The 27,837-nt window shown below is 36.4% G+C and overlaps 1 protein-coding gene across 1 annotated transcript in view; it reads left to right on the top strand.

The window, feature by feature from the left end:
* Positions 1 to 27,837, top strand: part of fras1 (Fraser extracellular matrix complex subunit 1) — a 265,712-nt gene that overhangs the window by 155,253 nt on the left and 82,622 nt on the right. Inside the window, exons 19-24 of the mRNA XM_015012328.2 lie at positions 2,175 to 2,321; positions 14,054 to 14,209; positions 17,843 to 17,989; positions 19,516 to 19,662; positions 25,966 to 26,106; positions 27,564 to 27,704. Of these exons, the coding sequence (XP_014867814.2) occupies positions 2,175 to 2,321; positions 14,054 to 14,209; positions 17,843 to 17,989; positions 19,516 to 19,662; positions 25,966 to 26,106; positions 27,564 to 27,704 (879 nt within the window). The remainder of the gene's footprint in view (positions 1 to 2,174; positions 2,322 to 14,053; positions 14,210 to 17,842; positions 17,990 to 19,515; positions 19,663 to 25,965; positions 26,107 to 27,563; positions 27,705 to 27,837) is intronic.

Here is a 27,837-nt window from a genome sequence, read left to right as displayed (position 1 = left end):
AATATTTACATATGCAAATTAAATAACTTGCAACACTTATGACAATGGACAAAAGTTGAGTGAAAAAGTCTATCAATACTATTAAATAGTTGTCGTAAAACAGCACAGTATCTTGAAATAAGCCAAACTAACTTACAAATAACTTTTCAGCAACATATGGGAGCTTGTTTAAGTCAATAATTCTTTAATTTTAACAGAAAATGTTCCACTTGCACATTTTTAATCTATTTGCATGATAAACTAGAGAAAAATACTTGGTAAGATTTTGTGTTTTTGCATTGCAGGAAGGTTTAAAATAAATCATTTTGTTTTAAATGTAATTTTATATCCAAACGTCAATCACCGTGTTTTTTAAAGTAAAATTTGCCGCTCAGCACACCGTTCTCTATGCATTAAAGATTAATCGGATGCGTTAACGACGATCTATACTCAACCCCGCCGTCTCGTTTTCCCACTGCCTCCTGTTGGGCATCAGAAACCCCATTTAGCGACATTAGGCTTGGATTAGGACAATAGCATGTTAACAACTGGAGAGCGCTCAGCAGCTTTTCTTCATTGTGTTTGTCCACCTCCTTAATGAAAATCCATTTGCTCTAATCTGTCGTCCATTACCTCAGCCTGCTCTACCGACTCTGACCTCATTTGCAGCGGTGTGACCCCCCTCCTTCCCCGTCGCACATTAAGCAGCCGGTCCTTTTAGAAAACGATGAATTTAGCTTCTTTTCTGCCACAGAGTAACATTTCTCTTAATGCTTTTTAGGCCAGCCCTGGCGTTAGTAATTGAAAAGTGCAAATGAGGAAAGATGGAGGCAGTTAAGAAGAATGTTCTGTGATTATGTTCGGTTCTGGGATGGCAGAATGAATGGCTTCTGTTTGCTTACTTCGTATCCTTCACTGTTAATTAGCTCATTAGAGGGATTTCCTGATGAGACCGAAGTTTAAGGAAACTTTCTGGCAGTTGGGAGTTTCTTTTTTTTTTCTTTAAATAATTGACATTTCTATAATATATTAATTTATTCTTAAAGCAAGTCAGATCCCTGCAAAATGGCGGGATAAGCTCATTATTTTTTAGCAGCTTAACTGAGAGTTTTGGCTGTTTTTGCATTATCAGCTTTTCTGCTTTAATGTAAAAGTTCATAAAACAATGAGCTGCAAAAAAAGTTTATGGGGATAAAAGTACTTTGAAGGCTGGTTTTGACCCAATATCATACTTGGCACCGATTCTTTTGGACTACAAAAGAACCATCCTCAAACAGCTGCACCTATTACTGACTTAAAAATGGAAAAAAAGAAAAGAAATTTTCTGATTTCTATTCAAATGGCCCAGAGATTCTGTTTAAATTATAACTGACAAGAGGAAAAGTAAGTATAAACAAATAAAAAAATGTATTTTAAATAATTTTATAAGGTCCAAACTGTATCAATTTCCACCAGCTTATATTTAAACAAAAATAGGATTATGCATGAAATTATGTAAATTAAATTACCAGTATTAGGCTAGCTCAGCTACCTGACTTCTCTTAAATACAAAAATGTGAAAAATGTTCTATGGAGCTAAAATGGGGTCATAAAGTTGGTTGAAATGAAAAAAATTAAACTGAAAATAAAGATTTGAAATGTTAAAAAAAATATATTGAAACTGAAAAACAAAAACAAGAAAAAGTTTAAAACTACTTTTGAGTTTCAAATTTTAATTTTCAAACTTTTTTTCAGTTTCAAAATAATTTTTCAGTTTTACATCGTTTTTCAGTTTCATTTTTTTCTTTTGACCAGACTTTATGGCCCCAATTTATCTCCATATTGTTACTTTGCATAAACATTAGGAAGACTAAAATTGATTTTTGAGCTTTAGAGCCAGAACTGCCAGGACTATAAATTGTGATTCTCTATAGGATTGATTTTTTAAAAAAAAAAACAAAGCAATGATTTCTATACGTTTCTGAAGTTACAACAAAACAATATTACTTGTGTTTGCAATTTTGTTTTATCAAAACCTGCCTCTCTTTTAAATGAGCCTCTGGATCTCAATGAGACAACCTGCACATTTAAAGGTCAAATAATGATTTTTTTTTTTTTCAACCAATTCCCAGAAAGGAAGCAGCTTTTTTTATGACAGCTGAATTTCTGTGAGTTTTCATCATCATCACCATCATCCGTGTCCTATTTTCCCTCAGCATGTCATCCGTTGTGCCAGACCTGCTCCGGCCCATCCCAGGCGGACTGCACCTCCTGTCCCCCGGGGGGCGCCCTGCAGAGTGGCTACTGCACCACGGGCTGCCAGGAGGGCCGCTTCCTCAGCGCCGTCACCGCAGAGTGCCTCCGTAAGTCGCTGTTTTCATGAAATATGCAGCCAGGAGGGCTTGTTTGTGCACCGGCACTGGACTCTACTGGGAAATTAATCTCCAGCTCTGCCAGGAGTTGAGTTTTCCTCTGCCCACCCAGCTTCGCATGATGACATACCGAGACATACCGCTTCTTCTGCAGGTTTCAACAACAGCCATGTCTGTTACATTTTAATTTGTATCTTCTCTTTCTGCTGAGTATGTTTTAATGTTTAAAGATGAAATTTCTGGTGGGAACTTTTACTTTTTGCTTGTTTTTCTTAGCAATATCTTCTCGTCAAAGTCGTTAACTTTTGAACTTTAGAACCATTTTAATTTTGATTTAAAAAAGTCTGCTAAAAGGATCTAATTTGCATCAAATCTACAATTCATGAGGAATGACCTGTTTTAGCTAGAAAATTAAGCAGCAACATTCTAACTCCAAACAGTTGCTTGGAAACCTGAATGTTGTAAATAATGTGGGAATTTCATTATAATTAGGGATAAAACGCACCCAGTCAATTAAAATCTAGTTTATTGAAGAAATGTAGTAAATACTAAAGATTTAAAGTCGTACTGAATGATATTTGGTTTAATTAATACAGGTTTTAATGAAGGTTCACTTCTTTAATTCCTACTTCTTACAGCTTTTAATCATTGTTAATAAATCCATCCGTCTGTCTGTCCATCAATCAATCATGGGGTTTGACCATAAACAGGTTTAATTTCTTGTAGCTGTATATTTCCTGGTTGTGAGTTAATCATCTGTTCTTGTTTGTTTTATGAAACACGACACAGTTAAGCTGAAACTTGGTTTGATCTCAAAAAATTGTTGCACAAGTGGGAAATCCACTGAAAATGGACACAAATTGTGCAGCAAATGCTCAACTTAAGGGAATCTTTGATGTGACAAACAGCTGAACAAACTGTACTTCTCTGCAGCAGAATAACTGCAGAGAAGAAACGAAAGAAAGAAATGCTTTTTATTTTTAGCAAGGAGAGGAAATACTCAGTCATTGTCCATAATTATCAGAATTTTTGATACCACGAACCAGCATACTGAAAAAACTTTGCATTTCTGTTCACTTTTACATACCGGTATGAATGGAAGTTGAATCAAAACCAGTCAAAAGGAAAAGAAAACAATTTATGAGGGTTTGCAGGTTTAATTACCCAAAAAAAAGTTTCTGTCACAATCAAACCAGAGAGCCCAACCCTACCAGCACCATTTGAACTTAACCTTATCTCCTTATTCCTTGGACTTTAGCTGAACTCATTTCTGTTGCATTTAGACACATTAATTTTTATCGATAAACTGTGTTTTCTGCATCTCTCAAGGCTCTTTGTGATATTTAAAGTGTTGAAGCTTACCCCCAGCTGGACGAAAATGCACCACAGGCAGCAAACTCAAACTATTACTTTTTCTTTATCCCAACTAAATGACTATTTCATTAATAAAATACAAACAAAAAAAAAAAACGAACCAAAAAAGTTCACTTTATCAGAGAGCTTCAGATGAAACTAAAATACTGGCAGCTTCTCTGACTTTAGTTTCCTTTCTTAGCATCTAATTTATATTCTGTAACTTAAAGTCAGTTTATTTTGCTGGGTTTTATTTCAGGGAATCACAATAACAATAAATTGTTCCAGAAGTTATGGCAATAAACAATATTGTAGTATTGAGACCATTTTCAAGTAATATGATAGTAATAATATCATAATAATGCAAGAACACATTATCAAAGATCAATAAACTTTAAATTCTAATAAACATTTAACGCTAGAAGACATTCTAAATATCCAAAATAAATAAACAAAATAACAGAAATGACAAATAAAATAAATGAAAAATTTAATTTTTTTGAACTGTCTTCAAAAAAAGAGCTTTTTGCGACCAAAGCACCAGACTGAAGATTTTTGTCTTACAGTTTTTTCTGGATGGCAAGTCGACAACTACACAGTGCTCGTTTCCAGCAGCCATTGTACAGCGCATACAGAGATAAAACAACTTGACCGAACATGCCGGAGAAAGGCTTGGGTTGCTAAGTAACAGCTGAGCTTCACTGGGGTTGCTAGGTAACGGCGCAGTGCCTGTCATTGTGACTTGATAATCAGGAAGTTTTTGAAATGACTCATTTTCCAGACACCAGAAGTCATTAATTTATTTGCATAAACTGCCTTTTTAAGCATTTCCAGTTGAAGTTAATTGAATTAAACAACCTATTTTCAGTATATAGTTGACCTATGTCGACCCCACTTTATAAAAGTCAGCCTCCAGAGAGAGAAACATTGCTTTCCTGTTGCTTATCTGCTTGAAAATCAGCAGAAAGGCCAAATTTTGATTTATTTATGTTGGTGCTGTCACCAAAATATGCTGAAATATGCCCTTTAAATATCGTCCTTATGAAGTGCCTGGCTGTGGGACTAAATGACTTCTTGCATTTGGTTCTGAATGGAGGCATAACTCTGACCTCCAGGGATGGTTTGGGTCAGCAAACATGGATTTTTTTTAGACCTGACCTTATTAAATGTATTGTGATTCTCTGAGAAAGTCCCAGCAGTGGAAGCTCAGAGTAAGCTGAGAGACCTGCCTTATCGGGCAGCGCTGCTTTTTTTTTTTTTTTACATGTATTGATTTCCTGCTGTGGAGCAACTTTGGACTCCAGCACAAGTTTCCATAGTGATGGACTCAAACGAAGAAGAAGTGACTTTGTGAAAACTAAGACTAACTGGAAGTTCCCTCTCTAAGCCACTAATCCTGCCGACGCCAGATAAGCCGGTTAAACTCTTATGGTTGTTTGCAAACACGCACACTGATCTGGAATCGGTTTTGAAATAAGGCTCATCTGGGCCAAAGATGTACTCTGGTCATCATTCTTCACCCTTTTTTCTGTCTAAATCTTAAAACAATAATACTTCCTGTTGAATTCTCACAAACTTGCACTTTAGAGGGTTCAGTATGATGTAAAACTTGAGCTTTACATCTTGTTATAACGTTATTCCCTCATCCCTGAGGCTGTCACTCTGTCATCAGCTTATATGAGGGGATCCATCAGAGGCAGATGTCTCGCCGTCTGCTGTCTCTTCTCATCTTCTCTCCGTCCATCATTCTCTCCCTCTCCCTCTGGTTCTTCCTGTCCACCTCCATTATCAATCCCTTTAGTCTTTCTTTACCTTTAAAGAAATATTTCAGTGTTGACAAGGCAGAGCTGACTCCTTAAAATGTCCTAATTTAGCCATTATTTTTCTAATTTTGTGAAAAATGTGAATTTGAACCTTTTAATAAGCTTTATGGGATAGATAGTATGTCTTGGCCTTCTATTGTATTTATGTTAGTTTCTTGGTCAATCAAGCTAAAAATAGTAAATAAGAAAAAATGGAAAAATCCGAAAAAAGAACAAAAAAAAAACCAAGAAAATCAAACAAAAGAACTGTTCGTAAATTGACCTATTATGCAAAATTCCCCTTTTGTAAATTTGTTATGCTTCCATTTGGGTTTATATTGCTTCTAAAAACAGTTTTAAAGCAAATCTCACCCATTTTTGGCAATAAGTTAATATTTTTTGGTTTCTGGAAAACGAGCCATTTCAGAAACCTCCAGATTATCGAGTCACAATTGACTGGCACTGTGCTGTTACCTAGCAACCCAAACAGAACTCCGCCCGTCACCTAGCAACCCAAGCTGAGCTCCAGTAAGTTTGGTAAGCTGGTTTTAAGAGAGTTTTGTCGTTGACTTACTATCCAGAAACAACTTGCTGCATTTTTGTTGGTTGTGCAGGAGGCTCCACTTCTGCTTTTCAAAGATGCAGTAAATGTTGGCCACCTCCAATTTAGCCTCGTTAGTTTGTAGACAATTTTTCCAGGATGTTTGATGGTAAATATGAAAGGGGTCTTTTATTCTTGTGGGTCAGCAGTGGTTTTGACTCCATTTCCAGTTGTTGAATCATGACCTCTGACCTTTACTGAGGCCAATGGGGTCCGTAGAGCTTTAGATGCCATTGTCACATTGGTGTAAATGGCTGATTTTCTTTAATCAGCTAAATTATCATTTTGTTTGTGAAATTTTAAGAAATAAATCAGAATTCATCACATTTTTGTAGATTTCCTTCAATTTATAAAATTATAAAATTAAATCCCATGAAAAGGGATGAAAATGTGAATATATTTAAAAAGTGTTTGACGTTTTGTCTCTCCTGCTTTTAACTTGATTTTGTTGCACAAATAAGTGAGACGGTGCTTCTCTTCCTTCAGATTTACATATGTAGCATTTCCCCCAGTTGTAGAAGAATAATCGTGCTGAATAAAAGCGCAGTTGGTTCTTTTATTAATGAGCCTCTGACAGCAGAGACCAAATGCACTGGAGCGTGTAACTTGGCAAAGCTTTTAAGTGATATTGTCAAAACCAAAACCAATCTGCATAAAAAATTAGAAGCCGAGAGAAGAATTGAGGTTTCTTAATTAATCTTCCATCATTGGTTCCCAAACAAGAACTCCTCTGTTTTTAAAAATGAAGGTTTTACCTTTTGGGGCATTGATGACAAACAAACTACCACTGTATTTTTAAAAATGTTTTTAAACCTTAATGTAGTGTTTCACAGGATAATTTTATTCAATCTTTCTATTTCTTCTCTTTTTTCCTGAATTTGTTTCGTTTGTTAAATAAAAACTGAGAAACACTTCATATGTTTCAGAAACTTTTCCAACCAGAACCTTTTGGGAGCAAAATGTTTGCAGAGTTGGGTAGTAAGTTACCTTTACTCAATTACAGTTACTTGAGTAACTTTTTGAAAAAACATTTCTTTAGCAGTATTTTTACTATGTTATGGTTTTTACTTTTACTTGAGTAATTTTATTATGAAGTTTCTCTGCTCTTTCTTGTGTAAAATTTCTGGATTTTCTACCCACTGAATGAAAAACAAGTTTTAACCAAAAATCCACCGGACACAGACACACACCTGCAGCTTCTGTTAAAAATGATTTGTAAAAATGTTCTTTTGTCTGATTGTGTTACTTTTTGTGTCTTATATGAATTATTGTCCTTAAAATACCGACATTTCCACTTAATTTTATACTTTGGTCCGTCTGATGGTGTAACTTTACTTGAGTAGACTTTTTACCAAACACTTTTTTACTCTTGAGGAATTTCCTGGATGTCTACTTTTCATTTTTACTTGAGTAAAAACATGTTGAAGTAGTGCTGCTCTTTCCTTGGGTAAAATTTTTGGGTACCCTGCCCACCTCTGGTTGTTTGTCGCCGTACGTAGCTTTAAATAGACGTGTCACCATGGTAACCACTTATAATAAAAGTGAAATAAAGCACAAAGGCAGCTTTTTCTTTTCTCTGTGAGCCTGAAAGTGCTCCACACTGAAGATACATGGCTGGTAGCATGTTGCCGCAGTTATCTACCTGTATCAGTATCGACTCAGAGCGCTGCCGTTCTCCAGGATAATTCACTGATCAATATTGCTCCGTTTAGCTGCGATGGAGCTTTTACTTCATCAGTATTAATTGTGAGCTCCTGCCAGGGGAGCTTTTGAGCAGTTTGTGTTTTTATTACCCTGTGGAGTTTTTACACTGAGAGAAAAAGAGGAAAAATAAAATTAAACTGCAGCAACGCTCAGATTCCTATTTTCTGTATAGATCTGAGTCGATGTTTCTGTGTTAAAAGGAATCATCCTGGGAAACACCATCTTAACTCTTAACAACATAAATGTCTCTCAGAAATACTGATAAACTACAGCAGAGAAAAGTCTTAAGACTCAGTGTTGTGCAAAAGTTTTAAACCACCTGATACTTTTCACCAGCTGTTCAGAAAACCTTTTATTTTCTGGACTCTGGTTGCAACTTTTGGTGAATGGCACTTTAGGAATCATGTTACTGGATTAAACATACCATCTTCTGTCAAACACTATTATTTTTTGTGTTTATCACACTGCAAAAAACGAAATCTTACCTAGTATCTTTTGTCTAGTTTCTACTGGAAATAAGAAAAAACTTACAAGTGACTTTCAGCAAGATGTTGGAGCCTGTTTTAAGTAAATATTTCCTTAATTTTGATGAAAATGTCCTAGCTCCACTGTGTGATAAATTCACCTATAACAAGACATTTTCCCATAGTATAAGTGAAGTTATCTGCATTTTCACCAATATTAAATAATTTTTTACTTAAGAAAGTTACTATATTTTGCTTTAATGTTACTTGTAAATTGGCAGAAAACATCTTACACTACAAAAACTGAAAATGTACCAAGTATTTTTGGTCTGGTTATGCAAATATCTCAGTACACTTGAAATCAAATAAAACTAACTTTTCAGCAGTATATAGGAGCTTATTTTAAGTTACTAAAAACTGAAGGGATTAATTTGCTTTTAATAAGCAAAGAAAATATGTGAGAACATTGGGGCTGCAAAGAACTTTGAAATCCCTCCAGAAAACCCTGAGAAGCCGTCTCAAAGTTCATTTCATGGGATTACGGGAGAGCCTGCCTGCTTGGATCGATGGATATTTGAAAACAAGGGATGAAAAGGGACTGAGCCCAAAGCAAAACACATTTGAGCTGAGAGAGAAATGAATGACTTCTTTAATAACTTTGGTTATAAATCCGTTCGTCAGGGCGACATGCCCAGACAAGGTGAACACACATCAGAACGGGCCACCCAGTTTCCCGCTCCGGTTATTCTCACGCCACAGTCACTGACATCTAACCTACTGATCGCGTTCTGCTCTCTTACAAAATACCTTAAGAAACCAATTTGATCTTGTTTTGACTTTGCAAACTCTTAGCTAAGCAGCAAAGACACATCAGCCTCATTAAGCAACTTCCTGTGGTCTATGCTGCAGATGCAGGAAACTCTGGGTAATGTCTCATAAAACGGCCCAACAGGAGAGCAGCAGCATCCGTCCTGCACATTTATAACTCCAGAATATCTTTTTATGTGCTTCAGAAATGGTAACTATGCTATAAAGAGGGACTCCGAGGGGCAAAATCAATACCATTTTAGTTTTATATTCAGTTTTAGGCTGCACAGTCAATAATCCTTGACGCCTGAGTTATCTTATCTCCGATGTGGAGCAATTTGTTCAGAGCTCGGAGAGGGATCACCTGCGGAGCGCTGGCTGCAGGAATGCTGATTCGGGTTTTGTTGCAAAGTGATATTATATGGAAAGTTTGACTGTTAGATGACTTTGCAAATATTTGTTCCTCTTCCTTTTGCGTTGTGTTTTCCCAACCTCAGAAAATCATTAACTCCCCTGATCAGATTCAGTTCGTTGGATAATTGAGTTCTACAATCTTTTTACATTAAAAGAAGCATCTTTGAATGTAACTAAATGTGAGAATGATTTTGCAGAGAAATCATTAAAAAAGACTCTGTGATTTGCAAAACTACAAAATCTGGAGGAATAAAATGGTTTTCAGTGAAGGTTTATTGCTCTCTGGCGCCCCTCCTGGACAAACCACATCATTGACATTCTATTTATTGGGTTCCACCACCTTTCACAAATTAAAAAATCAAAACAATTGTATAAATGTTATTCATGATTTAATTAAATCAATTGGAACAAACTGAATTATGCAAATAATTAAAAACACATTATTTAAAAAAAAAAAAGATCTTAAGAAGAAACTTTAAGCTAAAATTCCTCTGGCTGCTAAGTCATTAAGTCCAGACCCACTAAACCGTCGACCCAAAGTACTTTTTTCACAGAACCGAATTACAAAAAAAATCTTTGGGTTATTTACATGCGAGTAAACTAGAGATAAATTTTCAGCAGTGGTGTATATCTTGCATTTCAGGCATGCCTCCAGTGTTTTGGATCATTTTTTTACTTTTCTTCCTAATATGCAATGAGATGTCAAAGATTTATCCATCAGGTGTATATTATAAAATTCTTGATAATATGCTGGAAAACCTTGCTTGGTTGAATAATTTTAGCAGCATGAAGACCAAATGTTACCTTGATATCACAGCTTCATCAGCATAGCAGTGGCGTTTTGTAAGGGCGTTCGATTTGGACCTTATGTTTTATATCAATAGTTTATGACACTACTCTGATAATGATAAAAGTGATGATGAAAACTATTTATTTCTACTTTTTTAGGTAATTGTATGGCTGGCAGAGCAATCATAACAACACAAACACAAATATTGCACTTAAAAACTATTTGCAATACTCTTCTTAAGGTACCAGTCAGGTACAGAAGGGTAATTTTTATCATTAAAATGCACACAGTAACATATTTTAAAATGTATTGGTATTTAAACAAACAGTGGAGAAAATAGTAAAAATGGCAGTTCTAACATTGAAATGCTACAACAATATCTACATTCACATAACTTATGTATGATGCACAATTCTGTTTTGTTTTTTTATTTTATTTTTGCAGATTTTCTCTTTTGAATTAAATGCAACCACAGCCTGACTTTTGTGTGAACGGTCTGAGCCCAAAGTGACCCGCATGCGCAGAAGAAGAATTTAGAGGCAACACAGCAGCGAAACGTTTTATTGTTTATGGATCGATTTTTTAAGTTGTTGAGGAATCGGAGCTGACAGTATTGGGACAACATCATAACAACACGAAGAAAACAGAACTAATATCAACAGACTTTTGGACCCGAATTATGACGCATGTCTCACGCCAATGATGTAAAAGTTGAATAAAATGCAACATGGCCGTTCTAACTGAAAACTAAACGTCCAATTTAGTTCCACATTTGGAAGTGACAAATTGAATTTGAGCCCCTCAGACTGCCGTGAAAAAGTCAGATATGGGCCGAATTCACCTGCCGTGTGAATGTAACCTCCTTTGTAAGCTATATCTGTCATTGCTCTGTGATGCAATAACAGATATTGCTGTTACTGCTAAAAGCGCAGCGGTTTTCCATTCACTCATTCATTCATCATCTCTGCCAGTATGTTTAGTCCATACAGTTGAAACCAGATATTTGCATACATTCAATAAAAAAACAAACAACTTTTTTTTTTCTCACTGTCTGGAGTTAAATGAGACCAAACTTTTCTTGTTTTAGTGAGAAATACCTAAATTATTTCTATTTGTTAAATGCCAGAAAACATGTGACTCTCCATGACTTCAGATGTTTACATACATTTGGTCAGTATCAGGGACAAACTGCTTTAAAATATGACTTGGGTCAAACTTTTGGGTTTGTTTCTTCACGTTTCTCACAGTAGTTGCTTCACACACACATTTTCAGATAGAGAAATGTGTTTTTATATGCAGTGTATGTAAATATATGGTTTCATCAGTAAATTACCAGAAAACTAATTTATTTTCCCATTTCTAACCCTTTTCCTCTCCTTTAATCTTGACTTTATTAGTTGAGTGTTTTTGGCTCAATAAACTAAATATGTTTTTTGTGCCAAAAATCCTCATGTGGAAATATGCAGGGGAAAAATGCAAATGGCGTGAGACAATAGCATTCCCGTCTGTTTTCCAGTGGTGATTACATCTCAGATTGCTGCTTTTTGAAGACTTGACACAAAATGCAAACAGGATTTTGCCCCTCAGGGCTCGGCTGATGTGTTGGTGTAAGCAGTGTCAGTTTCTTTTAGAGGAGATATGCTCTTACTGTTCTAAATTTAGCATGGTACGGATAGCAAAGTAATGGAAATGGAGCTGCATAAAACATGAAATGCAGAGAAACTAAAAAGAAACGTCGACAAGGGTTTAGTGTTGGTTAAATTGCAGGAAAAAGACATGGGGGTGTTTATTCTTTCTGTCTAAACAGTTAATTCAAATTCTGTTGTTGGAAAAGTAAAACAATAGAGTAAAATCTTTCCTTTTCTCTCCAGTGCCCCCATGTGTGGCCAGTCTTTGTCGTTCTCTGTTGTCCAGAGATAAGCCGTCACCTTCAGGGGTTTTCTGCGTCTCCATGCTGATGGTTATCTCTACAGAGGCGAACAACTGAAAGGTTCCCACAACCCAGACGCCATAAAACCCAGATCCGATAAAATGCCTGGAGCTGTTGGCCATTGTTGAGCTAATCTCAGAGTATTCTGGTTGGCTGGGCGGTACTTCTGTCTGAAGCATGTGGGTCAGCTCTTATCTGCTGTGGGAGACAATAACAAGGAGATTCAGGTTTCAGAAAGTGAAGGAAAGTGGAGCATCTAGGATTCAAACATCTATACTAATGAGGCTCTCAGTAAGGTGAACATGCAGCACATTTTACATCACCCCTAATCTTTAGCTGCGTTTACATTAACCTTAAATTTTTGAAAATAAATTGACTTAATGGAAACATGTCAGTTTCAAAAGAGCTGAATATAAAGTGAAAATTTAGGGGGGGGGGGGGGTGTTTGGCCGTATCTAAACTGGTTGATTTCCTGAAACTCTATTGGAAATGTTTCTTTTGCATCACACAAATCATGTGACCAACAACAAGATGTTACTACTGGCGGAAATGACAAAGAAGACAACAGGTTGATGGCGCAATGTGATTTTTAATGACTTATCATGTGAACAAACTTATTCACGTGCGACTTTAATTTAGTTTCTTTTCTAACAGAAACGCCATGATTACAAAAATATGTTTTTTCAAATTTAGCGAAATATCAGTAAAGTTTTGCACAGACACAGCACAATTTAAAGACCAATTAACCTCATTAACTGTCATGTTTCTGGACTTTGGGAGGAAGCTGGATCCCCTGGAGAAAACTCACTTAAGGTTTTTCCTCCAATTCAGTTTGGAGCCCGCTCTGGTTCCCGAACATAGTTTTGAACCAATGTCGCAAGTTAACACCAAATCTGGTTCCAGTATATATATTCTGCATTTAAGATTAAAAAAAAAATAAAAAAAAAACATCTATGTCTATAAATATGCTCCACCTAGAACTCCTTAAATGATTTTTTAATATCTATTCTGCAACTTGCGCTATCCATTTGGATGATATGACTGAAAATAGTATCACGATATGAACACTTATCAGTTGATATTGATAATTAATGTTAGGTTTTTACTTTTAAATATCTGATGTGATCTTTCCTTTTTTATCCACAGCTTTCTCTCTAATTTTCCCCCTTTTATTTTATTTTTAAGCAGTTATGAATCACATTGCTGAAACCTGAAACTGCTACTGTGGAAGTTACTCCACAGGTTGTTGCTAGGTAACCAGAGAGTGAGTGAGTTGCTAGGTAACCAAAGAGTGAGTGAGTTAGTTGATTCCACCAACCTACCTTAGTCGGTATTTAAAGGTTTAGCGGCTAAACCTCTGCCTACATCTCCCAGAATGCTTTGCGGTTCAGTGGAATTATTGAATATTCTATCAGACATATTTTCTGTTGTTATTGATCTCGCATCTATCACGACATATATTGTTATTGATTTATTGTCCAGCCCTAATATTTCCTAATCCAAAAAAAAGAACAGTTGTAGATATTTTTTTAGATGTAGATGCATCCTTTCCTACAAGTGATTGAACTTTCACTGAATTAATGCTATGTTATTGCATTTAATTTAAAAAAGGAATTTCATAATTTGTATCTTTCAATGTATTTCTAATACTGTGTAAAAGAGACTTAAGTGGTTAAATTAAAAAAAATCTTAATTTTTTAAAATCTGATTTCATGGTTAATAGTTAGAATAATCTAATAGATTACTAAGATAATTGTTAGTTTTATTCCCCTTACATCCTGTAAATAAATAAATTAAAAAACTCAAAAAAGGAGGACAGTAGGAAATAAAAATGTTCTTTCCTGTGTTCCCCCCACAGAGTGCAGCTCCGACTGCCAGCGCTGCACGGCGGACCTCCAGACCGGCGTTGGCAGCGTGTGCCTGTGGTGCAAAGCGGCGAGGACGTGGCTGCTTGGCGATCACTGCGTCTCTTTCTGCCCCTCCGATCATTATGCGTGGCACGGAGCCTGCATCAGTAAGGACTCTCACTCTCCTGTCTCATTATCAAATGTAGAAAGGTCAGAGGTGCGACAGCAGCCGTTTGAATGTAAAACTGAGCTAAAATCTCATCAGAGCCTCCATGTTTTATTCATCCGGCCGGTTGAAGATCTGACTGACTAGGTGGAAGTTGGTCCTCGACCCTCTTTGTTTCTGTCTTGACTCGATGACAAGAAGCAGAAGAAACGGCGAATGTTAATGAAGCTAAAAGAAATCCTCTTTGGTACTCACACGAAGGTTTTTAACACAAAGCCTCCTCCAACATATTTGTGAGAAAAGTGACATTAAATGTCCACAACAAGGAGTCAAACAAACACCAACCTCTTTGGCTTTTCCATCCGATAGATCTTGATATTTTTTAGTTGAAATATTTAATTTATTTCATTCTTAAATGTTCTTGGTGTGCAGCATTTTCATGCGAGCTACACTGAGTCAGAATCCAAAGAAAAGAGCAGGTTTTTGTATTTCTTCTGGAAAAGCTTAAATTGAGCAACACATTACTAGAAATCCACCATTTGTCCCCGGTTTGAACTTTTTGGAGTAAATGTAAAGGTCTCTAGTTGAAATTAAATGTTCCTTTTTGTAGAGGATGTTGCAGAAAACTGATGGTTTGTATGTTTAGCTCAGGGTCTTAAGCTTTTGATTCATTGTTATGGTGACACTCAATGATGCTGACATCATGCTTCACTACAACAATGAGGGATGTTGTGTTTTTATCCGTTTATAATTATTATAACATATTAGTTTGACTCAACAACAGAGGTATTTGGTCTAGTAAAACTATTTGGTCTACTAGTAGTTTTACTAGACCAAATAGTGAAATAGTGGAATAGTACACTTCATAAGACAAAACTAATTTAGAAGTAACTTTTCAGCAGGAAATCAGAGTTTGTTTTAAGTCAATAATTCCTTAATAGTTGTGAAAAAGTGTTTGTTCCACTGGCAGATTATTTCACTTATAACATCAGAAAAAAATTTTGTTATAAGTTTAACAATCTGCAAATTAAATAAGTACTTTTTAAAATCAATATTAAGGAATTGTTGACTTACAACAAACTCTTGTATCTTGCCAAAAAGTTACTTGTAAGTTAGTTTGTCTTATTTCAAATGCACTAACAAAATTTCACAAGAAATAAGACCAAAAAAACTTGGTAAGATTTTGTGTTTTTGCAGCATAACTTTGCAAACTGTTCTTCCATATTTAACTTTTCATGAACTTTGACTTTTAAAATGTTACCTGGGAGTTGTACGCTCTGAGTTGGAGCTTTGTCATGCTGGGATGTCATTCCCAAACTCTTTCCAGACTGATGAGCAGCAACAGTTGCTCCATTAAAGATAATTTGTGATGCTTTTTGTTGGCTTTGTGTTAATGCACCTGTATCCTCCGGAGCACCAAACGACCTAAACTCCTGCTTTCTGAAGATCCGTTCCCATTTAGATTTGATAGTTTTCTCCAATCTTTCATCCTCGTCGTAACCTTTTGGTTTCCCCATTATTCCCAACAGTCTTCATCTCTATTTCTGCATCGTTCCTGGTTCTTAATCGTCTTTTCATTCCAGCCTTTCAGCTCTGTTCTCCTCGTCGTTATTATTGCCATCATCCTCATAATAACCATCGGTGTTCTCATCCTCCGTATACGACTGATCGTTACCCTAATTCCTCTTTATCCTCATTAGCCTCGTTATCACTATCATCCCCCCTTCTTTCTCTTATGGCCCTAAATCTTATTAGCTTTGTCATCTTCATCGTCCAGGGTCATTATCATCATCATTTCCTCTGTCCTCATCCTGCGATTCGGCAGGTGAGCAGCAGAAAAGACGGGGCGCCTTGCAGCCACGCAGAGCTGCAGCGTCTTCATGCAGATTTAAATGCAAATGTGAGGAGGAGGCTTCGGGCCGCAAAACCTCTGGAGGCTCATTTAGCCGAGCCCGAAGCAGCCGAACACCAACACACACCAACACACACTGTAAAGAAGCAACGCTGCAGAGATAAAACGGGACACTGAACAACAGACGTGGGATTCAATGCATCTGTGGCAATATTTTATACTATGCAGCCTTTTCTCCTGCTGGTGTTGCGTCAGACTTCTGAACTAAAGCTGCTTTCCTGAATTTTCTTGAGTTTTTTTTTTTTTTTTGTTCTGTGCTCAGAGATGGAAGGAGGGCGCCAAGGAGAGCGAGAGGAGTGGAAGGGCTCTTGCAATGATTATACACTTGATCGTGATTACTGATTATTATAAATATGTATTTTTAAACTCAAGAGCATGCATTTACAAATTTATTCTAATGGGAATGTAATAATTCAGCAGCTTGGAGTGGAGATCCGTCTTTGAGTGCAAAGATTTAGACCAGCCTCTATGTTTTTTCCTGTAGGGGATTTGGTGTTGGATGGGTGCTGGACACAGACAAACACTTCAACAAGTTTTTCTTTGCTTTCTTTTATTAAACACAATCACTCTGTGGAAGAGTTGTTTGCTGCAATCAATGTAGCAACCATTGAATATATTTAAAGGAGACCTACTGGGCAACATTCACATTTTGCACGTTTTCGTACTTCGATTTGGTTCCCTACTGCTTCTAAAAATCTAAAAATCACCACAAGTCGTTTTTTGGCAAAAACCTTTGGAATGTATCGTCACAAATCAGCAGACAATACCCCGTTTCCTGGAAACCAAAGCTGAGCTCCAGCACGTTAGGTCAGCTGGCATTACCGCTCTATGCGCTGCAAAATGGCTGCTGGAAAAGACAACTGTTTTGTTGTTGGCTTACCATTCAGAAACTACTTGCTGCATTCTTGTTGGTTGTGCAGGAGGCTCTACTTCTGCTTTTCAAATGCAAGTGCAAGTGGAAATGTTGAGTTGGGAGGCGTGGCCTGAAGGAGCTTATTAGGATTTAATGGGAGAAGAAGCCCTAGAAAAGCATAATAGGTCACCTTTAACTATTATTGAAGTATTTCAACCCTTGCTGGAAGACCTGTGGTTAGTTGTGATTAAAGCAAAGTGTGTAGCTGTTATTGTATTTTACCTGGACTGTTTCCAAAATCTGAAAATGTGACAACTCTGAGATGTTTGGCCCCTGATATAAATATATGTCTTCATTTCTATATGTATTTTTTATATGTCTATCCAGCTTTCTGTCTCCATTTGTCTGTTTTAATCTGTTTTTGTGTCTCTACACCTTTAAATTTTTATGTACTCTTTATCTCTTTGTATCGAACTATAATGTATTTCTATAAGCTCAGTCTTAAAAAGCCTGAGTCTTAAAAGGCTTTTTAAGCTAAAATTTGATGAAAGGTTATAGAAATCCCTGAGCATCACGTTTCTTATATTTACATTATAATAAGACAAACCTTCTTATAATCTTGTAAAGTGTTTTTGATCAAAAATGTTCCAGCTTTCTGAAAGTTTTATACAGTTAGTGATGGACTTCTTAACTCATATTTAGAAAACAAAATTTTACTTTTTGAACTTTTACTCAGTTCTGAGCGATGTTTTATTACCTAACATATTTAGGTAATAACTTTCACATTTATGCTTTTTGCTCCAATTTCCTTCATTTTATGCTGATCGTTTTCTGTCATTTTAATCTAATTTATTCACTTTTTTCCCCAGAATGCCATCCTTCATGCGAGTCCTGCAGTGGGGCGGGGCCTCTGTCCTGTACTTCCTGTCCCACCAAAAGTGTCCTGCTGCCCTCTGGCCTCTGCGCTGCCAGATGCCCCGTTGGTTACTATGACAACGGTCATCGGCTCTGTCAAGGTAGGAAACACCCCTGCTGATTGGTCACACTTATCTGCTGTTTGTACACCATTTTTGTTTAAATTTTTATATTTTTCCTTTTAATCTTCTTTGGGAAAAAATAAATTTTTAATTTATTTTGCCTTTATAAAGTTAATATTTAGTACCGATTGTTCAAGTTTGTCAGGATTGAGCCAAAGCTTACATGTTCTTATCTTTCATTTTCAAAACTAAGCAAGATTTTAGTAGTTCACCTTTTCAGTGATTTTATGAATATTTTTGTTTAACTTTACTGAGAAAATGTAGTTTATAGTATAACATAAAACATTGCATACGTAGAGATAGTTGGAGCCGGAGGCAGACGGAGGTGAATTTATTGTTCATGGGGTTTTCAGCTTTCTACTCAGAAATACACTTAATGAGGACCTGCGGGAGAAATAAGACTTAATCTCGGTTGTTTCACTTTTTAAAATGTTGTTTGGTATTCAGTTCTCATGTTTATGAAATATACAAGAAAATAATCTGACTGTAGACATATTTTTAGAACATTTGCCTCAATGAGTGTCAACATTGCTTATAAATTAGTATTTTGTTTTCATTCCACAATAGTACATTATGGATGTCATTGAAGACGATTGTTTACGTTAAACAACAAAAATTCCAACTATAGGAAAGATTATTCAGATTTAATCTTGGGAAAACTTGCATTACAGTATATAATTTTGCCTTTTTGATAAGTTATAGGCAAATTATTATGTTTCCTTGAAAACGTTAGGATACGTCGATGGGCTGTGCGAAACACTGTTTATTATATTTTTTGCACAAAATCGTTCTTAGATAATGAGATTTTAGTTTTTTCAGTTCTGAGTGAATTGTTTTAGGGCCTCTGTCGCTTTATATTCAAATAAGCTGCTGCTGGCCAAGCCCCCCAACTCATCGTTTAGACTCACATGTGAAAATGGCTGGAAGCAGATGCACAGTTATACAATTGTACATCTTTGAAAAGCAGAACTAGAGCCTCCTGCACAACCAACAAGAATGCAACAAGTGTTTTTTGGATGGTAAGTACAAACAGCAGTCACTGATGTACAACGGTAAAACTAGCTGACCAAATGTGCTGGAGCTCATTTTGGGTTGCTAGGTGACGGGCAGAATTCTGCTGGGGTTGCTAGGTTACGGTTCAGGGTAACTTAACAACCGGGAGGTTTTTGAAATGACTCATTTTTCAGACACCAAAAACATTAACTCATTGTGCGAAGGTGGGATTTTTTTGTGCCTGGTTGTTTGTTGAAGCAGTAGAAACCAAAATGGAAGCATAAAAACGTACAAAATGTGAAGTTTGCATAATAGGCCTCCTTTAAAATAAAAAGAAAGGTAAGGTAAAAAACAAACAAACAAAAAGCACAGATCCGACAGTAAAATCACACCTAAAGGTTGGCCAAAGGTAGATCCATAAAGCGTTAGGTTGCTGCAGGTGTTATATTGATCTTTCCCTCACTCTTGTCTGCGTTGACCTTTTTATCGACCTCTCTTTCTGTTTTTGGCAGCCTGTGACAGACAGTGCCTGACATGCGACACCGCTGGGGTTTGTACGTCCTGCCGTGACCCGACCAAGGTGCTGCTCTTCGGAGAATGCCAGTACGACAGCTGCGCCCATCAGTACTACCTCAACACGACGACCCGCGCCTGTAGAGGTAAGACGGAAACCGCCGCAGCGCGCAGCGGAGGACGCTTCTGATTAGTAATGAGGATACAGTACGCGGCCTTTATGGCGTTCATAAATTACTCTCCATCCATATTGCATGTAGTGCAGGAGGCCACGGTGATTTTATGGGGCCCATCAATCAAGTAATAAACTCTGGAACCAGAAATGCAAATTCCAGCCATTGTGTGTGCATTTTAACTCTCTTACATCTTCTTTTGCCCAGTGAAGTTGATTAATGAGCTTCATGGAAAATCCTGGGCTTTTTGTTAAGATTCAACAACTTTATTTCTCTCTGGAATAGTCCTGCAGGAAAGTCTGCATATTTGTGTTACGGTTCAGGTTTTTAACAGCTTTCTCTCTAATTGGGCTTTATGATAATTGGATGTTATTTTTGCTGCTACAGATTGGCATTTTACCCCATCCTTTCTAAATATTACACATTTATTTCTTTAAATTTCTCTCTTTGGCTACAGTTTTCCTTAATCTAGTTCTCTATATTTTGATCTTTTAAATAACATTAAATGTACTGCATTCATTTTTGTGGCAGATATAAAATAAATATAACATGAACATGTAATTTTACTACTCTTGAGATGAATAATTATCTGACTTAATAGTTCCTTTTCATATTAATAAATTAATTAAAAATTATTTTAATTAGGTTTACAGTAAGTTAAGATGTCTTGTTTAATTTAATTTTACCCTCTTAAGCTGTATTTTTGGTTTCTTTTCCATTTTTAATTAAAATTCTTAACTCCTATCCAACATATTAAAGAATAATAATTAGTTATTTATGGAAAACATTTATATTTTAATACTTATCTAAAATTCAACATTTAGAATCACTTAAAACAGTTTTGTCCAAACCTTTGACCATCAATTTTTAACACTAAAATAATTTTATCAGTTTTTTATGTTTTCCTCAATAAATGAAAAATATATATTTATAAAACAAACAGCCAGATTCAGATTTAGTAGAATAGTGATCTGTAAATCATCACAAACCTGAAACATTCATGCATTGTCCAAATTTTTTTATTTTTTTTCCCCAAAGAAATAATGCTTTACTGAATCACTCACTATTTTAAAAAGTCATAATTTGGCATCTTTCATGAATAGATATACCAACTAAATGTTACTAGATGTTTGTGGTTCCACTTTTAATAACTTTAAATAAAGGCTAAATTTGAGGAAAAATGTGGCTAATAACTGGCAGAAAAAGAACAACTTTGTTGTAATTAACAGCATTTATGATAAAAAAAGATTTTTATAAATACTCAGCCACAGAGCTTTATTTCTATTCCATTAGCTTCAGCGGCTAATCCTCCATTCAGTCAAGAAGTAATTCAGCTGCCGCTGTTTCGTCCAGTTTGAGTCGGTTTTAGTGTTTACAGCAACCATCGGCTTGTTCATCTCTACATTTGTAAATAATATAGAGCATTTCAGTGCCAGGACTCGGCATGTTTGTGGTTTTTTGCAGATGAACACCTTCTAACTTGTCAGGTTCAGGAGTTTGAAGTTTAAATAAATAAGCTGGTAATTGATTTGTTGTCACATCGGTGAGCGTTTGATTGGATCTGCCAGAGGGAAGCCCCAGCCCTGCTGTGACTGATTGTTTTGATTCTGCTTGTCATCAGGCGTCATTATCATCAAGTGCAGAGCATGTTTTCCTGTCTAAACACTGATCTGTGTGTTTGCTGTGCTTCTCAAACCCACACAGACTCAGATAATGGCAAACACAAACAAACAGTTTTTTAATCAGGTGTGATTTTTCCAGAGGTCTGCTTTTTCTAAAACCAACATTGAAGCATTAAAATGTTGTTGAATGTTCCTTTTTTGGTTAAGCAAGACAAGATCTTCAGTTTGGACAAAAGAAGCTTCAGCATCTTTTAGTTTATGTGACTTAAATGCTTTACTGTTAATGCAATGCTTAAACTCTTTTTCTGTTATGTAGTTAGTTTAATGGGACACACACCTAAGTAAAAGGTCCACTTTTTTCCTTAGTACACAAAATATTCTACTTTATATTTTGAGATTAGCCAGCTGTGGTTCTGGTTTTACACTGTAAAAACACAAAATGTGTGTTTAGTTTCTAGTGAAAATAAATTAGTAGACTTTAAATAAGACAAAACTAACTTACAAAAAAGTAAATAATTCCTTGATACTGCCGAAAAAGTCAGAATTAAGTTCCATTAGCAGATTATTTAATTTATCACATTGTAAAAATGTCATAAGTGAAATACAACCCCTGACAAAAAGTATGGAATCACCAGTGTTGGATGAGCAGTCATTCAGACATTTCATGCTGTAAAACAAACTCGGATCAAAAACATGACACAATATTAAGGTCGTTCCAAAGTGCAACTTGTTGGCTTTCAGGAACACTCAAAGAAATGAAGAGAAAACATTGTGGAAGTCAGTGAATGATACTTTTATTGACCAAACACAGGGAAATAAATATGGAATCACTCAATTCTGAGGAAAAAAGTATGGAATCATGAAAAACACATAAACAAAAGACCATTCAAAATACATCACTAGTATTTAGTTGCACCATCTTTGGCTTTTATAACAGCTTTTAGTCTCTGAGGCATGGACTTGATGAGGGACAAACAGTATTTGGTGCCAACTCTCTTTGATAGCAGTTGCCAGATCAGCTTTGCAGGTTGGAGCCTTCTTGTGGAACATTTTTTTCAATCTCCACCACAGGTTTTCTATTGGGTTGAGATCTGGACTATTTGCAGGCCATGACATCGACTGAATGTGTCTTTCTTCAAGGAATGCCTTCACTGTTTTTGCCCTATGGCACGATGCATTGTCATCTTGGAAAATTATTTCATCATCTCCAAACATCTGTTCAATTGAAGGGATGAGAAAACTGTCCAAAATGTCAATGTAAACTTGTGCATTGATAGAAGAATTAACCACAGTCATCTCCCCAGTGCCTTTGCCTGACATGCAGCCCCATATCATCAAGGACTGTGGAAATTTGGTTGTTTTCTTCAGGCAGGCCTCTTCATAAATCTCACTGGAACGGCACCAAACAAAAGTTCCAGCATCATCACCTTGTCCAATGCAGATTCTTGACTCATCACTGAAGACAACTTTCATCCAGTCATCCACAGTCCATGATTGCCTCTCCTTAGCCCATCGGAATCTTGTTCTTTTATGGTTAGGTGTCAATGCTGGTTTTCATTTAGCTTTCCTGTATTGAAATCCCACCTCCTTTAGGCGATTTCTTACGGTTCGGTCACATACATTGACTCCAGCTTCCTCCCATTTATGCTTCATCTGTTTAGTTGTACTTTTTTGGTTTTCAAGACAAATGACCTTTAGTTGTTTGTCTTGACGCTTTAATGTCTTTCTTGGTCTACCAGTACGCTTGGCTTTAACAACCATTCCATGCTGTTTGTATTTGGTCCATATCTTGGATACAGCTGACTGTGAACAGCCCACATCTTTAGCAACCATGCGTGAAGGGTTACCTTCTTCAAGAAGTTTCACAATCCTCTCTTTTGTTTCAAGGGACATTTCTCTTGTTGGAGTCATGGTTCTCGCCACTCCACTTCGTCCAGCAGCCCTCCAAGGTGTCATGACTGCAGGTGTTTTGAACTGCACACTAACGGGCACATCTAATCTGGGGCAGGTGTCCATTTAGGGAAAGGAAATAGACTGGGTGTGTCCTTTTTTCTACCTCCAATTTGAGTGATTCCATACTTTTTTCCTCAGAATTGAGTGATTCCATATTTATTTCCCTGTGTTTGGTCAATAAAAGTATCATTCACTGACTTCCACAATGTTTTCTCTTCATTTCTTTGAGTGTTCCTGAAAGCCAACAAGTTGCACTTTGGAATGACCTTAATATTGTATCATGTTTTTGATCCGAGTTTGTTTTACAGCATGAAATGTCTGAATGACTGCTCATCCAACACTGGTGATTCCATACTTTTTGCCAGGGGTTGTAAGTCAAGTCAAGTTTATTTGTATAGCACATTTCTGGAACAAGACAGTTTAAGGTGCTTTACATAAAAGCACTTTTATGTAAAGCTATATGATGACAAACATCAGCCAACAGCTGTGAAAACCAGACTAGACTCTACATTTTGTCAAATGCTCATGCTAAAATCATTAATAAACATTAAATATGTTGGTCGTTTTGTCAAGTCCCATCATAAGAATCTTCAATACAATAGAAATAATAATTATTTACTTAAAACAAGCCCCTATCTTCATGAAAAAGTTCCTGTAAGTTAGTTTTATTTCAAGTGTACGAAGGTATTTGCACCAGAAACTAAACCAAAAATACTTGGTAGGATTTTGTGTTTTTGCAGTGTGGATGTCTCCCATTAAGGCCGTTTCTTCCCAGTTTATTATGATTCTTTATTGTTGAATCTTTCTGACCCTAACGGAGGCAGTGAGAGCTTTAGATTTTGTTCATCTGCCACATCCTGGATCAGGCGTTGGCCCTTAGAAATATCTTTTAAACCATTGTTTCTTACCTTTTTTAATTTTATTTTCTCTTATTTGGGATCTGGGGAGAATCGTTTTATGACATGAGACCAAGTCTGGAATATTGCTTAGTGCAGAGCAAGAAAATGAAACGGCTTTCATGTCTTATTCCCGTTAGAGAGGATTATTTATTGTCCCACTGTGCAGCTTGTGCATATCGGAGTCCATTCTGGCTTTATTTTCCTTTACTCAAACCATAACTAAATGAAGTAAAGAATATAAGGGACCAAATATCCCCTGTAGATTACAGAACGCCACCTCTCGTATCTCCCTTTACCTCTGGTTTGGTTCCAGGTAATGAGATTTCTCTTGGTTTGGAGGACCTTAAGGCACCGTCTCCATGGAGACGAGATTGCTGCTTCTTTAGCTTGTTTCAGGATTAGCAGCTAAGAGGAAACACTTGTGTGGCATCGAGGTGAAAAGTTAGAATTTTTCTGAGACAACAAACTGCAAAAACACAAACTCTTGATCTAGTTCTAGTGGAAATATCCTAGTATATCTGAAATAAGACAAAACTAACTTACAACTAGCTTTCCAGCAAGAAATATGAGCTTGTCTTAAGTAACTAATCAATTAAAACTGATTTAAAAATACTACCATAGTTCCACTGGTAGATTATTTCACTAGATATTTTTCCAAAGTTTCTAGCATTTTTTCCATTGATATTAAGAATATTTTTACTTACAACAGTTCATAAAAGCCACTTGTAAGCTGGTTTTGTCTTATTTCAAGTGTACTAAGATATTTGCACTGGAAACTAGACGAGGAATGCTTGGTGGGATTTCTTGTTTTTGGAGTGTAAGCAGAAACGGTTGGTTTTCCAGGGCATGGTGCGTTTTTGCTGCAGCCTCGACATGAACCTGTCATGAACCTTCAGTTGGAGAAAACAAGACAAACATTTTATCTCTGAAAACTAGAAAAGCTCCAGGAAACCACCGGGAGCTTTCAAAGGACAGAAAACCTCTGAGTAATTTATGAAGTAGACAAATGGACTCTGTGATTATCTGTTTTCTACAAACCCAGAGACATTTAGGTTAGATATTGCATATATTTTACATTAAATAGCAATAAATTACATTTTATATTAACAATAGTCAGATTGGTTGGTTCTAAATGTTAGTTTTGTTAGTTTTAATTAGTTTATTTATTACAAGCATATCTACTAAAAATAGATTTATATTAGTATTGATGTAAAAATAATTTAATTTAAACATCAAATTAAATTTATTATTTTTTAAATTGTCTAACATTTTAGTTAATTAAATATATTTTTTTTATCCTTTTAAAATTTTTATTTTGAAATAAAAAATGAAAAACTAAATGGCAAATAAAATACACATATATATACAAATATACATACATTTTTTCTTTCAATGGTTCAGTAATACCTAAATTTTCTTTTTCACATTCAGCAAACCTGTTTCTTTTCTGACCAAAACTAGAGTGTGCTGATTGTTTGAAACTACATGCAAATGATCTCTACAGTCACGTTAAAACCTGTTATTTCTGATTACGTGTCTTGGCTTAGAGTTTCATTCACTGTAAAATTACATCCTTTCTTCTCTGAAATCAATGTGACGCTTCATTTCAAACCTGGAGTCTAACAGAAGGAGGATTGTTTTGCTCTTATTGGGTTTGATTCTCCTGCCAGGGTTTATTTCGTACACCACCAGCACTCCAGATGTGCAGGTGATTTGTGATAAACAACAGAAATGTATTCAAATCATCTTTTTTCCCAATGTTCCCAACACGTCCTCTTCTATTTCCCCTGTGCTGTTCCCAGAGTGTGACTGGAGCTGCAACGCCTGTAAAGGCCCTCTGCGAACCGACTGCCTGCAGTGCATGGAGGGATACGTGCTGCAGGACGGCGTGTGCGCCCAGGGCTGCTCCGTCGGATCTTATCAGGATGGAGACAGATGCTTCGGTCAGTCCCACAGACAGCAGATAAGCGTCTCTCCCTCATGTGCCGCTGATGCAACCACCTCTGGTTTCATCATGTTATCACCTGAGGTTGATCTTCTGTAATGTTTTATAATCCGGCGATGATTAAAGCAGTAAATCAGTGGCAGTGCAGCCAAAAGGAGGAGCCTGAAGTACAAATGGAAATTATATTGAATATGCAGCTAAAATCTGACCCAAAGGTTCCCATTTTGGGATTATATTCTTTTTAATCTCCAACACCTGGAAAGGCTCGAGCTGCCCCATTTATATGCTCGCAAATGTAGTTGTTTTCTTCTGACGTACTTTCCCTTTTTTTCTCACCAACAGAAAATAATCTATTTTTTTGATACAAATTAAATTTTTTCCCACCATTTTACATTTCCATTTTTGTCTCAACTGCTTCTAAAAATAACCCAGAAACACTCAGCTGGTCTTTGGCAATAAGTTCATGTTTTTTGTTGTCTGTTTCAAAAACCTCCAGCTCGTTTAGTCACATTCAAAGGGCACTGCGCTGTTACCTAGCAACCCCAGCAGAGCCCAGCCTGTTACCTAGCAACCCAGGTGGCGTTCCGGCACGCGTAGCTAGCTGGTTTGACTGCTGTACGCTCTGTGCTTCCATTTACCGTATAAATGCTCAATTTGACATTTCGACAATAAATTTGGTTAATGGAAATACGGCAATTTCGAAAAAAAACTGTTTTGGCGCTAGGAGGAGGTGATTTATTTACTGACTGAAAATTATTCACATGGGATTTTAATTGTGTTTCTTATTTAATGGGAATGCCACGGTTTTTAAATTGTCTTTTTTCTACTTTAGTAGAATATTGATAAAGTTTTGCTCATGTTTGTACAGGAAACGCTTCTAATGGCTGCTGGAAGAAACAAGTGTTTTGTTGTTAACTTACCATTCAGAAAACACTTGCAGCTTTCTTGTTGGTTGTGCATGAGGCTCCACTTCTGCTTATCAAACATGCATGGTTGTTTAATTCCAGGTTTTGGTTATACAATGACGTCTGTTCAACTCTCTGCTCACACAATATCAACAACCATTCGGTGCATACATGCTTTATACAATAGATGAACCCATAGTTATGCTGCCAGGGGAGAAACTGAAGTTTGTGAATATTTACTCCGAGCATGGCTGAAATGCAGCTTTTTATGCCTCTTCACACTGGATGAAAAACAAGTTTTAGGAATCCTGACCAGTGATGTTCAATGTCGAGTCTGTGACACTTTGATGGTGAAAAATCTTTACATTGTGAAAATCTCTGAGATGGTTTATTTAAAGGTTTGTATCAAAAAGCTGCTCTCCTCTCCTTGGTTGCATCTGTTGTGCTGCATGTTTTCCACATGGAGTATTTATGTATATTTGTGCAGTTTGAGATTTTTTGGGATATCCAGTGACATGTTTTTCTCTTTTCGTATGTCTGTCTGTTTCAGGCTGTGACGATCACTGCGTGAAGTGCAACAGTCCTGGGAAATGTCTGGACTGCCAGCCTCCCTACGCCACTCTCCAGGGACAGTGTGTCCTGCAATGTGGCAGAAATTATTACCTGGATTCCTCATCACAAGTCTGCAAGTGTAAGAATCAACACTTTTAAATGTTTTTCAAATGCAATATAGCTTTACTTTATGGTTTTAGTGAATTACTTTAGGTTTGTGAATTAGTTTTATATAGTTAAGTTATTTTTCAACAATACAAATGAATAAATTT

Source organism: Poecilia mexicana, unplaced genomic scaffold (genome assembly GCF_051168715.1).
Source record: "Poecilia mexicana isolate PSO_F unplaced genomic scaffold, ASM5116871v1 scaffold_9, whole genome shotgun sequence".
NCBI classification, from domain to species: Eukaryota; Metazoa; Chordata; class Actinopteri; order Cyprinodontiformes; family Poeciliidae; genus Poecilia; species Poecilia mexicana.
This window is presented reverse-complemented; position numbering and strand designations above follow the sequence as displayed.